Below are 16616 nucleotides of genomic sequence, written 5' to 3'. Positions count from 1 at the left end.
CATTCCCACAAAAACTAAAAGTACTGGTAATTATCGTCTTTTTATTATTTAATCTAATAATTCGATTGATTAATTAAAAATTAAAATTAACTAAATTAATTAACTAATAAACACGACAAAGAATAAATCACAAAAGTAATTAACAACCAATAAGCGAAAAAATATCCAAAAAAGAATTCACCTAGATTTCATCTATCACTATCAATCTAAACTATGCAAATATCTCTTTCGAGTATAAGAGCAATTGATTTTAGGTTGATTAATTAATTTTTTTAATTAAAACCCCTATTATCGCATTAACTTGTGCTATTGATTCCCTATTAGATTTTACTCTAATCTAGTAGATTTATGTTGTCTATTTCTAGAATTGTATGCAACTCTATTCAATTATACAAGATCTATTCTTAAATAGGGTTTATTCAACTACTGATTTAAGTACATCAAATATGGATTAATAATTTAGAAATATCACACCAAGAATTAAGCACACATAATTGAGAACAAGAAACTAAATATTTATTGTGTAAAATAAAAATCAAACGACAGAATCTATCCTAGTGTTCATCTCCCCTAGTTAATTAGAAAATTAGTTCACACTTGAAAATAAAAACATTCAAGACACAATATAACCGGAAAAAAATAAAGAAACTCATGATAACTTTCTACGAAATCAACTAGGAATATTTAATCTTAACGAAAATCTGCTTCAAAGTCGGCTTCAATGGTTCTTTTTGAGTTGTTTTCTTGAATATCTCCTTATTTTTGTCATATTTACGTCTTAGGATGTCCTAAAAACCTAAAAATCATGACTTTCTGTTGTTCGGTGCATAATCTCATGAAATCAACATGGCCTATCATACGCCCATGTGGAATGGTTCAGCCCGTGTGGCTCTTGCAACTTGCTCCCACGCTCTGATTTTTGCTCCTTTTGCTCTCAAGTACTCTATTAAGTATTAAAACATGAAATTAAAGGATTAGAAGTATAAAATTCATAATTAACATCAAATAATCACCTAAAAACGTGTTAAGAATGATGTTAAAACATGTTATTTTTAGCACTTATCAAATCTAAGGTATGTTCTACTTGTTGATGGGTATTGATCAACTGTATCGATTGTCGAATCATCACTTGGAGCTCGCTAGACATACTTAAAATTGAGTGAGTAAAATATAAATTTACTAATAAATTAATATAAATATATATATTTTTGGGAGGGGGTGTTAAGGTAACGTCAAAATTGATTAAGCAAGATGGTACACTTGACAAGGTTTTCGTAAAGGCAGTAAGCTGTTATTTTCTTAATAATCGAAACTTCAAAATGATTGAAATATAAATGGTATTGGTAGGCAGCTGGCAAAGATGCGTGGAAAAGTCCGAATACGTACGTTTGGAAATTGAAGTCCCGATTATCGTTTCAGGACGAGTGTGGGAAAGATTTTTTGAGATAAAAATATTTTAAAATAAATTTTTTTTAAAGAAAAAATATTTCTTTCAAGTTAAAAATTAATTTAAAAGTACATTTTTTCAGAATTTAAAAATTTTAATTTCTCCGCAAAATTTTTTTTTCTCGAACATATTTTTTAGAAGCATTCTTAAATTAGGTCAGTTTTAAATAAATCTAAGTGCTGCCCGTAGATTGTAGGATACCACAGAAGTACTGCTCCAAAGAAGTAGTGTTGAGATGCAATTTCTTTTGAGTAACGAAACAGGATAAGACTTGCAATAAAGGTTAGGTAGGTTTGATTATTCTAAAGAAAAAAGAAAAAAGTTGTTTTGATTAGGACAGGTCTCTTATCTCGAAAGACGACCAAAGCCAAGACTATATGCTCAACTTTGGCTTTGCTGTCATAAATTTGCATCTAATCATAAATTTTACTTTGAAGTAACAACTAATCCATCATTTTCTAAAAAACAATCAAACAAAACAAATCAATCATTATAAACAAGATATATCCAGTTTGGTTAGTTTGATCGATCAATTTAATCAATTTACGAATCAATCAATCTGATCCCTTATTTTAAATAAATATCTCGATCGAATCTTAAACCCACCATCCAATTCAATTTTAAATATTATAAGTACTAAATTAAATAATTAAATCAAGAATTCATTAAACTCTAATTATAACCATGATAAATTTGAAAAAAAAACCTACATATTTATCTAGGGTGAGACAAAAACATAAAATCTCAATTGTGTAAAATTGAAGTAGACATTTCCATAACCTACATTAATGGATTTTTATATATATAATACATTTTTATTAATATTTTAATAATTTGATTGCCATATTTAATGTTTTAATCACATAGACTATATATAGATTTGGAATAAAATAAAAAATGTACAACTATTTATGTAAAAAACTTGTAAATTAGTATATATATATTAATAAAAATAATATTTTAAATTAATATGATAAAAATATTAAATTAAAAATTTTATTACGTATATGAATAAATACATTTATATTAATAAATATTCAATCATAATTTATCCCATAAAAGAAATAATATAAGTTCATATAACTTTTTTATATGGGTATTTATGAGTTGGAAATTTTGATGAAAGATGATAGCAACTTGTGACGTCTTGTGCTGTTGAAACTGCACAATATTATTAAACAAAACATATGTAAAATAAACCAAGTAGAACCACGTGTTTGATATCATTTGGAAGACCAAATGACTTTTTTATTTTTTAGTTCCAAGGCGCAGATTAACTAGACCAAGAGATGATCCCTTTATTTTTCTTGGCTCTTACTTCCGACCATCTCTATATGAGGTGAGCCTCGGGGGCAAAACACGACCCTGTAATTGGAACCAGCAGGGCAAGTAAAGGTGCTCGAAGGATCATCTTGAGGATAACTGTATGAATCACGGCACCGGTCCTTGAAAAACCTTGAATAACGGGTCGGACCACAGGTCCCGTACCCTTGAGTGCAACAATATTCATTGGTCTTAAACACCGTGCATGGGTTATTGCACCCACCAGGAGCTCTTAACTCATTCGGGCATTGTCCGTTGATGTCTGCAGTGCACCGAATGTTGTGACAACCGCCATTAGTTGGACCAAACACCATGGGGATGTTAAACCCATCAACTAAGGAAATGTCGTAGAAATCCATGTTTCCAAATTGGTTAAGTGCATATTCAGCCAGGGTGTTTGGAGGTACACCCCAACCTTTGCATTGAAGGAGTCCACCACAATCACCGGTTTGGCAATGACCCCTACCACTGGCATCGAAATTGCAATTGGTTCGACCCCAAATACGAGCCATAGCAGTGCCAGCAGGCACATCGATGGTCCAACTTTGCCGAGGGTCTAGGCGACGGCCACCACCAGGAGAGGCTGCTGCCCAGACGGTGTAGGAGCACTCATTGCGGATTTCAAAGCGCGCTGCATGAGCGGAAATGAAAAGGACGCTAAAGAAGAGGAGGGAGGAGATTTGGGAAATGGTTAAGTAGCTCATGGTTAGCTCTTACTTTGGGATTTGTTCATAGGAGATGAGGGTTTATATACAAGTAAGGCGGCTTTTTGGTACCATAGATATCATGGGCAAGTGCCATAATATTGTTTTAATAAAGGTAGAGGCGGCTAATCGAACACTTTCAAATCATAATGAAGATAAGGCCAAGCGTATTTGGATTTTGGGAGAACCATAAGATATTCCTTATTTTAATATCTACCATTTGACTTTCTTTCCACTTAGCTACTCAGTCTACGTACGTTGCAGAATACTATTATTTTTTTAACATAACCGATTTTACGTATTTATCATATCGTAGTTCATAAAATTTGAATTTATATTTCCCTTTAAAAATATAACTGTTTTAATACAATATATTAAAATATTCACATATTATTATTTGAATAAATTATCTAATTAGTAACTAAATTTTTAATGCTTCTTTAATCATCCAACTCATCATTAAGGGCGAATTTGGATGAACAATTGGATGCGATGCGGTGCGGTGTGTTTAGTTTATTTTTTGTTTCACGCTACAGTATCGCTATAGTATCTAATCTTACCTCCACCGCTATTTTTACACTAACTGCAAGTAAACGCATCGCTTATCTAAACTCACCCTAAATTTTAAGAAATTGTTTTCATAGCCACCGTGCGATTAAGTATCAAACGGCACAGTGACATGAGATTAATTTCGTTAGTAGATCCCACTATATTATTATATTTCTTTTATTATTATCTTTTCTGTCTGTTTTTCCTTTTCTTTCATTCTTTATTATTTTTTTCTTTCTTCTCCTTAATTGGTGTGCCGATGATCTGGCAAAACCAAGTCAACCTACCTACTAAAAACCAATACCATGACACCATTAATCACCCTCAGGATCACCACCGTCCCCCTAGTAATCTCATCACTCCGGACTCGCTCTTTCGATTGAAACCAAGCCTTCAACTACACTCTGTCACAACTCTCTCTGTTCTCAAGCCCCACGCATCATCTTTACCATCTACAACCCGAAACCAAGCACATTCATCTTCATCATCCGAGTTAGAATAGCAGAACTGACAATATCCAAAATATGATGATAAAAAAACTCACTACACGACCCTTCCCCACCGTCAAAATCCCCGACTAGGAATTGTTAAACGATCGGGCGGATAACTTTTCAACCCTCGACTTTAACTGCAATGCACCTTGCAGCCCGTCCCGTTGACTACCTTATGGCCCTTCTCCGCTACCTCTCGTTGAACGATCTCGAGCCCGACACCCTTTGTGACGACTCTGACGTACCCATCGTCGATGCATTCTCATGCGACCATTTTCGTATGTATGAGTTCAAGGTGAAGAGGTGTGCGCGTGGAAGGTCACATGACTGACCGAGGGCCCGTACGCCCACCCGAACGAGAAGGCTCAATGGAGGGATTCGAGGAAGTTCCGTTACTCTCAATCCGCTTGCCCGGACTTCCGCAAGGGGAGCTGAAAAAAAGACGATTCGTGTGCGTTCGCTCATGGTGTTTTTGAGTGCTGGCTCCACCCAATTCGTTTCAGGTTGGAGATGGTGTTTTTTGGCAAGGATGGTGAAGATGATGTGTGTGGCTTGAAAAGCGAGAGAGTTGTGATAGAGTGTAGTTGGAGGCGTTGTTTCGATCGAGGGAGCGAACCGAGAGTGATGAGATAACTGGGGGGACGGTGGTGGTCTTGAAGGTGGTCAATGATGTTATGGTATTGGTTTTCATCAGGTAGGTTTACCTGGTTTTGCCAGATCATCGACACACCAAAGAAGGACATGAACAACTTTTTGGTAATTGCATGGATAAGATTTTCTTTTTGGGGTTTTATAATAAGTTCAGCAGGAATTCAAGTTGACGAGGAAAGTCTAAAAGCATTAAAAAATGACATTACCTTAAATTCGTTTTTGAGTTTAGTTGGTTTCTACCACAGAATGTCTCATTCTACTTACAAGCAGTTTGAACCATGTGATGGGCCATTCATCATCCAAAATGTGATCTAAATTGGAATCTGAATAATAGTTTATTATTCAGAATTTGTCTTATTATTATAAATCACCAAAAAAAATAGTATTTATTTGTTTTTGCTCTTCCATTAAACAAAACATATGCAAAATAAAACAAATACATCCATAGGTTCAGTATCATTTCGAAAGACCAAATGATCTTTATTTTTTATTCCCAAATGCAAATCAACTACTCCAAGAGATCATCCCTTTACTTTTCTTGGTTCTTGCTTCCGACCATCTCTATGCGGGGTGAGCCTCTAGGGCAAAACACAACCCTGTAATTGGAACCAGCGGGGCAAGTAAAGGTGCTTGAAGGATCATCCTGAGGATAACTGTATGAATCATGGCACCGGTCCTTGAAAAACCTTGAGAAATAGGTCGGACCACAGGTTCCGTACCCTTGAGTGCAACAATACTCATTGGTTTTGAACACTGTGCATGGGTTATTGCACCCACCAGGAGCCCTTAACTCATTCGGGCATTGTCCCTTGAGGTCTGCTGTGCACCGAATGTTGTGACAACCGCCATTAGTTGGACCAAACACCATGGGGATGTTAAACCCGTCAATTAAGGAAATGTCGTAGAAATCCATGTTTCCAAATTGATTAAGTGAATATTCAGCCAGGGTGTTTGGAGGGACACCCCAACCTTGGCACTCAAGGAGTCCACCACAGTCACCGGTTTGGCAATGACCCCTACCATTGGCATCGAAATTGCAATTGGTGCGACCCCAGATACGAGCCATGGCTGTGCCAGCAGGCACATTGATGGTCCAACTTTGCCGTGGGTCTAAGCGACGACCACCACCAGGAGAGGCTGCTGCCCAAACAGTGTAGGGGCACTCATTGCGGATTTCAAAGCGCGCTGCATGGGCGGAAATGAAAAGAACGCTGAAGAAGAGGATGGAAGAGATCTGGGAAATGGTTAAGTAGCTCATGGTTGGTTTTTACTTGGTGATTTGTTCATAGGAGTGGAGGGTTTATATACAAGCAAGGCGGCTTTTGGGAAATCCGAGGCATGTGCCATAATATTGTTTTAAAAATAAACGCTGAGGCGGCTACTTCGTTACTTCGAAATCATAATGAAGATAAAGTCAGAATTTTTTAGTGTGTACAATTGTACATTTATTTTCATTGAACATGTTAAATCTACATCAACCGGTAACGATCTATTATATAATCTAATGATAAATAGAGTTTTTATTATTTGTTTTCTAAATTAGATATCAATGATTTTAATATGAATTATTTTACTAGTAGTTATTTTATAGAAATCCAACGTTAAAATTATTATAAGTTATGATTATATTTTTTTTACATAATATCTAAAATTACTCACAATCTCTCCTCAACTCATAAATAGGAGAATAATGCCTTCCAGTGCACTCAGACCTACATTTCCCTGCATTAATAACAATATTCATGTTAATTAAACTAAAACTCAATCAATAAGATAAATGCATTTTTAAGTGTTTAAAAATAACTGCAGACATCTATTTAGACCTCTAAAAATGAGCAAAGAAATGATTTTTTTTTGTTAAATCTTGATTGGATGTAATTTTAAAATCCCCGCAATCTGTCATTTAGTTAATAATTTTCCATAATAAATATTTCATTAATTTAGCTAATAGGACACCATCCATCACATAATCATGTATGTCCACCGGTTCACTGAGCAGCTCGGAGTATGCGCTACTCTGTTACCTTAACCCACCACATATCGAAAACCAACCTTACTAATAACTAAACAAGTTGTGGTAAATCAATGCAAAGTTTTAAAATAAATTAGTTATCTTATATTTGAGATTAAAAGAAAAAATCAAGCCGAACCCTATATGTTGGTCTAATATTTAGGGTGTTCATCGTCTCAAATGTGATCTGACAATATATTAATATTGTACATAAATTAATTTTAAATATGAACGCATTTATATGAAGAAACTAGCATACGGTTTATTATGATCAATATTAATTTTTTCTTTTTTTAATTCATGAACAATATTGAATTATTAATAAGGATTATATTTGATGTATTATCGATGCATGAGCTTTATGCATTACACTATCAATGCACCGCAATTTCATGACATCATTAATGAACAAAATAGAAAAAATAGAAAACTTTCTAATAAATATCTAAAATTTTATTTAAATCTCAATAAAATTAATTATAATTTCTCGTATTTTATCTCTTAATAAAATTAGACTTTTTCAATTAATTATTTAAGTTTAAATAAATTTTTAAATATTTATTAGAAAGTCTTTTAATTTTTTCCTATTTTGTTCATTAATGACGTGGTAAATTATAGTGCATTGTGCATAAAATTCATGCATAAAGAGCGCATCAGATATGATCTCTTATTAATAAGCTAACTAGAGAAATTAAAATGTTAATTATAATACTGCAGATACATTAACTTCTCCACATCTCAAGTAATAGCTTGAAATCATTTTCATTTTTTTTATTAAAAATTCTGTAAAATTCATATATTGAAAATTTGTAACATTTTATAAGAAAATTATTTTAAAAACATTTTATAGTAAAATTCATATTCGTTCAACATTTAAAAATGTAATTTTTTTTTTGTTTAACAATCTAATTATAAGTTCTGATTATATATATTTGACACAATGTCTAGAACAACCCATAAATAATAGAACACACTTCAATGCATTTAAACCTACGTCCTCCTACATTAGTAACAATATTTTTGTTAATTGAACTAAGACTCAATCAACCCAAAAATACGACTTTTTCTAGATGTTAGGAAAAATTTGTAGGTACGACTTTCTTCTCACATTTGTATTTGCACTGAATATTCATTTTATTAGATTATTTATTTCGTACATTAAAATGCTAATTTCTGTGAACTGTCAAAAGAAGTATTTTAGTTTTTAAAAATTTTATGTCTGGAGATATTAGTTTATAATGAATAACCTAAACTAAATTGAAACTAGTAGGGCCCCAAAATTTGACTTATTTTTATTTTATTTTTTAATAAACATAAAAAAATAAGACGGAAAAGGTTGAGAGGTTTAAATATAAAATTATATCAAATAATAATAAAATTATCGAATATCAAATAATAATGAAAATCATACTTTCTTTTTTTTGTGTGTGTGAACACAGAATCTAAAATATGATTTTTCCCATAATTATTTAGATATCATTTGAATAAAATTACCAATAAATCTAACAAATTGAGCATTTAATTTAATTTATTTTTCTTAAATTTGATGATTAAGATTATTTTGCCTTTAATTAATACCAATAAATATCAGTTGAAGCTTTGTGTTGTGAAATCCAAATTCATGGTACAATTGCTTTATTTGACTCTTTATATGTTTTTGTTGATGCATCAAGCAAAGAGTCAAGTATAAAATAAGTACGTACAAACAAAACAACAACTCCAACTTCAATATTTGATCTATTGATTATGGAAATTCATTTCACATATCAAGTTATGAGTTTAAATCGTAGGAATTATTTACTTGTGATATATGCATAGCAATGATTTGATTCTCTCGATATCACATGATGATTATCATTTGAAAAGGTTAAAAAATAACTTTTTATTTTTATTCCCAGGCGCAGATCAACTATTCCAAGAGATCATCCCTTTACTCTTCTTGGCTCATGCTTGCAATCATCTCTAGATGAGGAGAGCCAATGGGGCAGAACACAACCTTGTAATTGGTTCCACCAGGGCAAGTGACCGTGCTTGAAGGATCATCTCGTGGATAAGTATAAGCATTGGGGCATCTTGCCTTGAAGAACTTGGAAAAATCCGTTGGGTCACACTTCCCGTAATAGCAACAATATTGTTGAGTCTTGAAAACGGTGCAAGGATTATTGCACCCCCCTTGGGGCTTTCAATTCCTTACTATATCAGCTGTGCATTGAATGCCCTTCTTGCACAACCCAGATGTTGGGCTAAACTCCATAGGAACATTAAATCCATCAACCAGAGAGATATGGAAGAAATCCAAGTTTTTGTACTGGTTTAGTGCGAATTCAGCCAAGGTGTTTGGGGGTTTACCATAGGCTTTGCACTTAAGTCGCCCCCCACAATCACCGGCTTTGCATCTGCCTCGTCCGGCTTCATCGAATTGGCAATTGGTTCGAGCCCAGATACGGGCTCCTCTAGTGCCGGGCTTCACATTTAGATTCCAAGTTGCACCGCTCTCTAGCCTCTTGCCACCACCAGCAGCGGAGGCGGCCACGGCTGCTGCCCAGACCGTGTAGGAGCAGTTGTTTCGAATGGTAAAAGTGGCAGCAGTGGCCACCGTGAAGCAAAGAGCAACGAAAGGGAAGAAAAACGGAGAGAGGCTTTCCAACTTCATTTTTGCTAGCTTTGTATTGCATGGAGTTTATGAGGGAAAAGGTGGATTTATGTTAGATGGTATTGACAGACCAAGTAAAGAGTGGCTCTTGATTGTAATCAAATGTTTGTTGAAAATTGGTTTGGATGACCAGTCAAGATCGTATCATGGAAATTAATATGGTTATCTTCCAATTTGTTTAACATGAATTAATCATTGCTGCTAAAAATAAGTTAACCATTCAGATTTGTTTCATGCTTCAACTTTCTTTTGGGTTAACAAACCAACATAATTTGTTCGTTTTTTACTGAATTGAATCTCCACAAATTTTTTAAAACCCCACATTTAGGATGGATAAAGAATTATGAGAGCAAAAGAAAATCAAATAATCTATTAATATTGAAGGTCATAGCTCTCTTATGAGTACATATATACCTTATAATTAGTTGCAGTAGGACAAGTAAATGTGCTTGTTTCATCGTCTTTAGGGTAACTGTAAGCATCGGGGCACCTTTCTTTAAAAAAACTTGAGAAATTTGTCGGACCACATTTACCAGAATTGCAACAATATTCATCAGTTTTGAACACAGTACAAGGATTGTTACACCCACCAGGGGTTTGAAGTTCACTAGGGCACTGCCCTACAATCTGTGAAGTGCATTTTATGCCTCTGTTGCACCCACCAGAAGTTGGGCTAAATTCCATGGGAACGTTGAACCCATCAACAAGAGATATATCAAAGAAATCCATACCATCGAACTGGTTCAATGTGTATTCAGCCAAGGTATTTGGGGGTAAACCATAGCCTTGGCATTGAAGTAGCCCCACACAGTCACCTGTCTGGCATTTACCTTGTCCACTTTCATTGAATTCGCAACCGGTTCGAGCCCAGATACGGGCACCTCCTACTCCAAAGCTCACGTTGAGGTCCTACACTTGGCCGTGGTCAAGTTGCCTGCCGCCACCTGGCGCTGCGGCGGCCCAAACTGTGTAGGGGAAATTGTTTTGGATGCTGAAAGTGGCTGCATTGGCTAATGTAATGCCGTGATCCGCAACCCTAACGAAGTAATACATTGAAATGTTTCTGAAGCTCATCATCTTCTCAATGCAAGGGAAATTATTATAAGGCTTAAGTTTGATTTTATGATCGAAGGTATACGATATTTATGACCAAAAATAGAACAAATTTATAATCTTCTGCATAAATGTAATTCACTTAACTTACCAATAAAGAGAAAAGGGAACTTTCGGTTTTTGGTTTTTAGGGAACAGTGAGGTCTCAGTTTTGAAGTAACTTTAACATACAAGGGATGTCCCAAACTTAATTAAAAAGAGGGCTTGTTTCATAAATTTCATGTCAATTCTCATGAACTAGCCTAAGGAACTTGGGTTGTCATAGATTGGTCCGCCATATATCTGTATTACATACATTATACCATTTCCAATCCTTCATGCATAAGTGAGAGCTAATTTCCATTAGTTCAGGTAACTTACGTCAGGTTGGATTTGTGCTTAATTAATTAAATAAGATTTTATTTATTTGATTTTTAGGAAACAATGCCCATATTAATTGAAGGTGAATTAAAAATAAAATAACCTTAAACCATATAAATTGAAGAGAAAACTTAATAATAAAATGTAAAAAAAAATCAAACAAAGTTTTACATGGATATAAAACAAACATGACACATTTAATACATGAAAAAATTAATAAACACAGCGAAATGGTACAACGCATTCTCAAAATGGAAAACTTAAATTTAAATATTGTTGGAAAGATAATCATACATTTTAAAAAATATTTTTATATATTATAAAATGAACATAAATTAAGTTGACTTAAAAAACAATAAATTAAAAACATAATTTTATATTTATATTATATATTAATATAACTAAATTTTAAACAAACCATATTTTTAAGATTATTTAATTTAAATTTAATTGGTCCGAAATTAGAAATCTTTATCCATAATCGGACCAGCCTATCAGGCTGACAAGCCTTCAATTCGTGGACAGATTATTCATATTATAAAACTGTAGTAGGCCAGCAATAATGACTACTTAATGCAGTAGAAACTGACCCGTCACCCAAGTCACTGATAGGCCTAGACCTGAGTTAAGTGGGCTTTTATAGAAGCCATCATTTCTTTTCTATCATCAATTACCATCTCATTTATTTAAAAAATAATTTTTAGATTTTAGATTAAAGAGTATATTAGTTTTTTTTATTAAAATTTTACTTATTTTTAAGGGTTAAAAATTGGTATGGTTGATAAAATAACTAGACAGTTACACATGACATGTTAAGTATATCTTGTGTTGACAAGAAAATGATCTGTTTACTTTTTGATCGAATCATACAGGAAATAATTTGTTTATTTTTTATGTAGAAAAAATAAAATACAATTCGACTTTTAATGTAAAAGTCCTTAGAAATTTTATACTGATTGTTGGACCCCAGCATGAATAGCAATATGTAGAGAAGAAGCTTGTAGCTTTTAGTGGAGATCAAATCTCTGTTTTTTGGCTTTGTGACGAGAATGGGATACATAATGTAATGTATCTTTATTCTTTGCTTTCTGCTTTTGAGACATTAGAGTAATCAACGGATGGGATGGTTTGTAAGGAATTGATATGCATGATGATGTCTTGGAGTGACTAAACAGCACAAGGAGAATGAAAAATGGTAGCCAACTTCCCAAAGAAGCTCAACCCTTTTTCTCAGATCTCAGCTTTTACTTTTGGGACTCATTCCATATGCTCAGCTTCATGAAACCAAAATTTCTTAATTCAAACTATATATTCAGCATCTTTGCTTTTTGCTTGTAATAAAAAGCCTTCCATAAATGGACAGCTTCAATCCATGCCACTGTTAAACGTTCGTGAATTTGTTCTTCAAAGCCACTTGCATAGCAAATGCATAAATTTTTTGAGGTTTTAGTTTCGTGGGTTTAGTTTATGGAAAATTATTTGAAACTGAACAAGCAAATTGGAGGTTTGACAAGTGTTTTATAGGGTATGGTAAAAAAATAAAAAAATTATTTATATAAATAAATGGGACAAATGTCACACTCACAATTTGCTTGTGAGTCTGAAAAGTTAGGTTTAGTAGTTTGAATAAAGTTTATTATTTTTTTACATAATGCCTAGAATTATCTATAAATAGGAGGATAAACAAGTTTAAGCACATTTGAACTTATGTCCTCCTGCTTTGATAATAATGTCGATATCAATCGAATTAAGACTCCAAATACAATTAATTATTCAATTTGCTATTTGCAATAATTGATTTTAATAGTATCAGGTAATATAACTATAAATCATATATATGGATAAGGTTGAACTATTATACTTATTTTTAACTCCAAAAATATAATTCAAAAATTATAACACTGACTCTTTTCATATAATTTTTTTTGTTCTAATTATATTTTGTGTTATTTTAATAATTTTACTTGTAAAATCTAAAGATACTTTTAATAATGTGGTAGGGGTTTAATCTCTACTCATACAAGTGGAACACAAAAATGTGTTTAATTTTTTACTTTTTTGAAAAGTATCTGCGACAAGGGACAGTGAATATCTTGATTTATATTTTTATTAATAATTAAGTATTTAATTACATTAACAGTGTATTTTTTTATTTTACAAACCATCTTAAAAAATTATCATATATTTTTTTATATATTTATTTTTTTGATATTTTATTATATTTATATAAAATTTTTATTATGATTCTGAGCTTATTTGAAGAGTCTAAGATCTTGACAGATGATATACCAAATATTTTCTCTTAAAACTTAGCAATTACAACATGTGATGCTAATCTCGTAGATGAGGGAAATTCCTGGATTTAGATTTGTTAATCAAAGAAACAGGAAGATCTACAGACATCCCTTTAGATTTGCTAAAATCTATAAAATATTAGAGATAAGGGATCTTTAAGAAAAATCCATAACTACATTGGAATCATAAATACGGCATAGTTGGATTATTTGATGTTGAAATTGATCGATTCAATCAATCATCATCCATTAAATAATAATTCATAATGATGCCAACTTTTTTTTTTGCACCGAAACTACGAAAAGCGCGCCAAAATAGTAAAGACAGATGACTACCGAGTGAAATTGAGTTATGGCTGTCTCAGCCATCTCTTTTTCCGATAAGGACTGCCTCTGTGATGCTTATAACACTTTCCACTATTTCAAAGCTTTCACAACTATTTTTGGGATTATTACACAATTATTGCCTATTACATCTTCTATGCATTCTCATCCCATTTATTTGGCTAAAAGATAGTTTCCTTGATTTTCTCAAACTCCTCTTCCATACTTCCAAAACTGTCTTCTTCTTCCCACTATCTTGTCATAAAAAAAACAAAAGGTTTCTTTATAAACCCAATCTTCCTCTCTCTCTGAATTCAATATACAAATATTCTCTTTATAATCTTTTCAAAAATGGGTTCTTCAGAAAAAACTATTCTTGTTACTGGTGGAGCTGGGTTCATTGGCACCCACACTGTGGTGCAGCTTCTCAATGATGGATACAGAGTGTCATTATTGATAATCTTGATAATTCTGTTATTGAAGCTGTTCATAGGGTTAAGGACTTGGTGGGTCCTGAGCTTTCCCAGAAACTTGACTTCAATTTGGTAAGAAATTCACAAAAAAAAAAAGTAAATGAAAATTTGAATCTTTTCTCTGCTTCTATGTTATTTTTCTGATAAACCATTTAGTGGGTTTTCATGGTTTTAATACCTAATGATAAAGGTTTTGTTTATTGCTTTGATTTCGGCTTTGTTTGGTTGCAGGGTGATCTGAGGAATAGGGATGACTTGGAGAAGCTTTTCCCTAAGACTAAGTATGTTTACCTGGATTTAGTAACTTCACTGGTTTTCATTATTTGTGGTTGTTATGAGTTTTCATGATTTACCTTTGAGTTGAACTTATGTTATCCTACTGTTTGCATTTTTGTCTAAATTATTTTTTATCTAAGTACATGGGTTAATTGAAAGGTGAATATTGTAATTTGATTTTTGTTTTGCTTTAGGATTATGCTGAAATGGTTTGAAATGAATGTTATGAGAAATTGATTTCTACTTGTAATTACTAAACTCCATAAGTTTGATGCTGTCATCCACTTCGCTGGCCTTAAGGCCGTTGCTGAAAGTGTCGGTAACCCTCGTCGTTATTTCGATAACAATTTGATTGGAACTATCAATCTGTATGAGGTCATGGCCAAATATAATTGTAAAAAGGTATGACAATATTTTAAAATCTTCACCGTGCTTCAGCCACTGCTAATAGAAGATAATGCTTCTTTATTTTGTTTTGGGGGTGGGGGGGGGGACAGATGGTATTCTCTTCCTCTGCAACAGTCTATGGCCAACCTGAAAAAATACCATGTGTTGAGGATTTTGAGCTGAAGGCCATGAATCCTTATGGAAGGACCAAGGTAAATAGTTGTACATTACTTGGATCTAAACCGGATCAATTCTCATGAACTGTAATCGCTAAACTTTGTTTTAACTGAAAACTTTACCAGCTTTTCCTAGAAGAAATTGCACGAGACATACAGAAGGCAGAACCAGATTGGAGTATTATTTTACTGCGGTACTTCAATCCTGTGGGTGCTCATGAGAGTGGTAAAATCGGCGAAGATCCAAAGGGTATCCCCAACAATCTCATGCCTTACATACAGCAAGTAGCTGTCGGCAGATTGCCTGAACTTAATGTATTTGGTCATGATTATCCAACTAAGGACGGCAGTGCGGTATGTATTTTAAAAGCTAAAGTTGCTTCTTGAAGAAAGAACAAATTTTTGTAGGATTAGAAGTTTTTGTTTGTTGATTGCAATCGACATTATCAACTATATCTGTTCCATGTGTGCATATAAATTAACTTTCGCCTAAAAGAGATTGCTCATTTATTGACAGGTTCGAGATTACATCCATGTTATGGACTTAGCTGATGGTCATATTGCTGCAGTTAGGAAGCTTTTTTCCTCTGAGAATATAGGTGATCAATTTGTTTCATTCAAGTTTTTACATATCATTAATTTAAGTTCATTTATTGTACCGTTCGGCAAATATACTGTTTGTATTAAACTCATATGTTGTTCTAGGCTGTATTGCCTATAACCTCGGAACCGGCAGTGGTACATCTGTGCTTGAAATGGTTGCCGCTTTTGAGAAAGCTTCTGGAAAGGTAAATGCTATTTGTCAATGCCCATTCAACATTCTCTCTCGGCCTCGCTCTCATATATGCTAATATAAAACTGTTGCTGCTGAAAATATTGCAGAAAATCCCCATTAAACTATGCCCCAGAAGGCCAGGAGATGCTACAGCTGTTTATGCTTCCACTGAAAAAGCTCAGAAAGAACTTGGTTGGAAGTATGTTTACAATCCCATCTTTTTCCTAATAGATTATTCAGTTAACATGGATAATCTTTCAAAAAGAATTTCCAATTACAGTACAAGATATTTCCTTTTAATCTTAAGAGTTTGCTATATTGCAGAGCAAAATATGGTATAGCAGAGATGTGCAAAGATCAATGGAAGTGGGCAAGCAACAATCCATGGGGATACCAGTCAAAGCCTTAGGCTTCAACTAAATACTAATTTTCTTCCCCGGTCTTTTAAAAATGTCTCATAGGGAGAATTAAGTGTACAAATACTTGTTTAATTTAAACAAAACTGATCCTTGATGATCAAAAGTTAGGATTTATCAAATGTTCAAAGATCTTATAAAATTCCTTTGTGTTACATTTATAAGTCTTTGTAAGAGTGATGTTTTTATCATT

At 33.3% G+C, this 16616-nt stretch overlaps 2 protein-coding genes and 2 pseudogenes across 2 annotated transcripts; 1 reads left to right on the top strand and 3 right to left on the bottom strand.

Annotated features, from left to right (window-relative positions):
- Positions 1-2517: 2517 nt before the first annotated feature.
- Positions 2518-3551, bottom strand: LOC107947008 (protein P21). The gene has a single exon (XM_016881525.2). It carries the CDS (start codon positions 3472-3474, stop codon positions 2746-2748), a length of 729 nt encoding a protein of 242 aa, XP_016737014.1. The 5' UTR covers positions 3475-3551; the 3' UTR covers positions 2518-2745.
- Positions 3552-5532: 1981 nt separating this feature from the next.
- On the bottom strand, positions 5533-6452 carry LOC107947007 (thaumatin-like protein 1). The gene has a single exon (XM_016881524.2). The coding sequence runs from the start codon at positions 6421-6423 to the stop codon at positions 5695-5697; it is 729 nt and encodes a 242-aa protein (XP_016737013.1). The 5' UTR covers positions 6424-6452; the 3' UTR covers positions 5533-5694.
- A 2513-nt stretch (positions 6453-8965) lies between these two features.
- LOC107947658 (thaumatin-like protein) lies at positions 8966-10947 on the bottom strand (annotated as a pseudogene).
- Positions 10948-14055: 3108 nt separating this feature from the next.
- On the top strand, positions 14056-16614 carry LOC107947005 (bifunctional UDP-glucose 4-epimerase and UDP-xylose 4-epimerase 1-like; annotated as a pseudogene).
- Positions 16615-16616: the final 2 nt, after the last annotated feature.

The sequence above is a fragment of the Gossypium hirsutum genome, chromosome D12 (genome assembly GCF_007990345.1).
Source record: "Gossypium hirsutum isolate 1008001.06 chromosome D12, Gossypium_hirsutum_v2.1, whole genome shotgun sequence".
NCBI lineage: Eukaryota > Viridiplantae > Streptophyta > Magnoliopsida > Malvales > Malvaceae > Gossypium > Gossypium hirsutum.
Note: the sequence above shows the minus strand (reverse complement) of the source record. Positions and strands in the feature narration are given on the sequence as shown.

What these genes read in the sequence shown, in the direction of transcription:
- LOC107947007 (XM_016881524.2), bottom strand. Translation starts at nt 6,423, where the DNA reads ATGAGCTACTTAACCATTTCCCAGATCTCTTCCATCCTCTTCTTCAGC.
- LOC107947008 (XM_016881525.2), bottom strand. Translation starts at nt 3,474, where the DNA reads ATGAGCTACTTAACCATTTCCCAAATCTCCTCCCTCCTCTTCTTTAGC.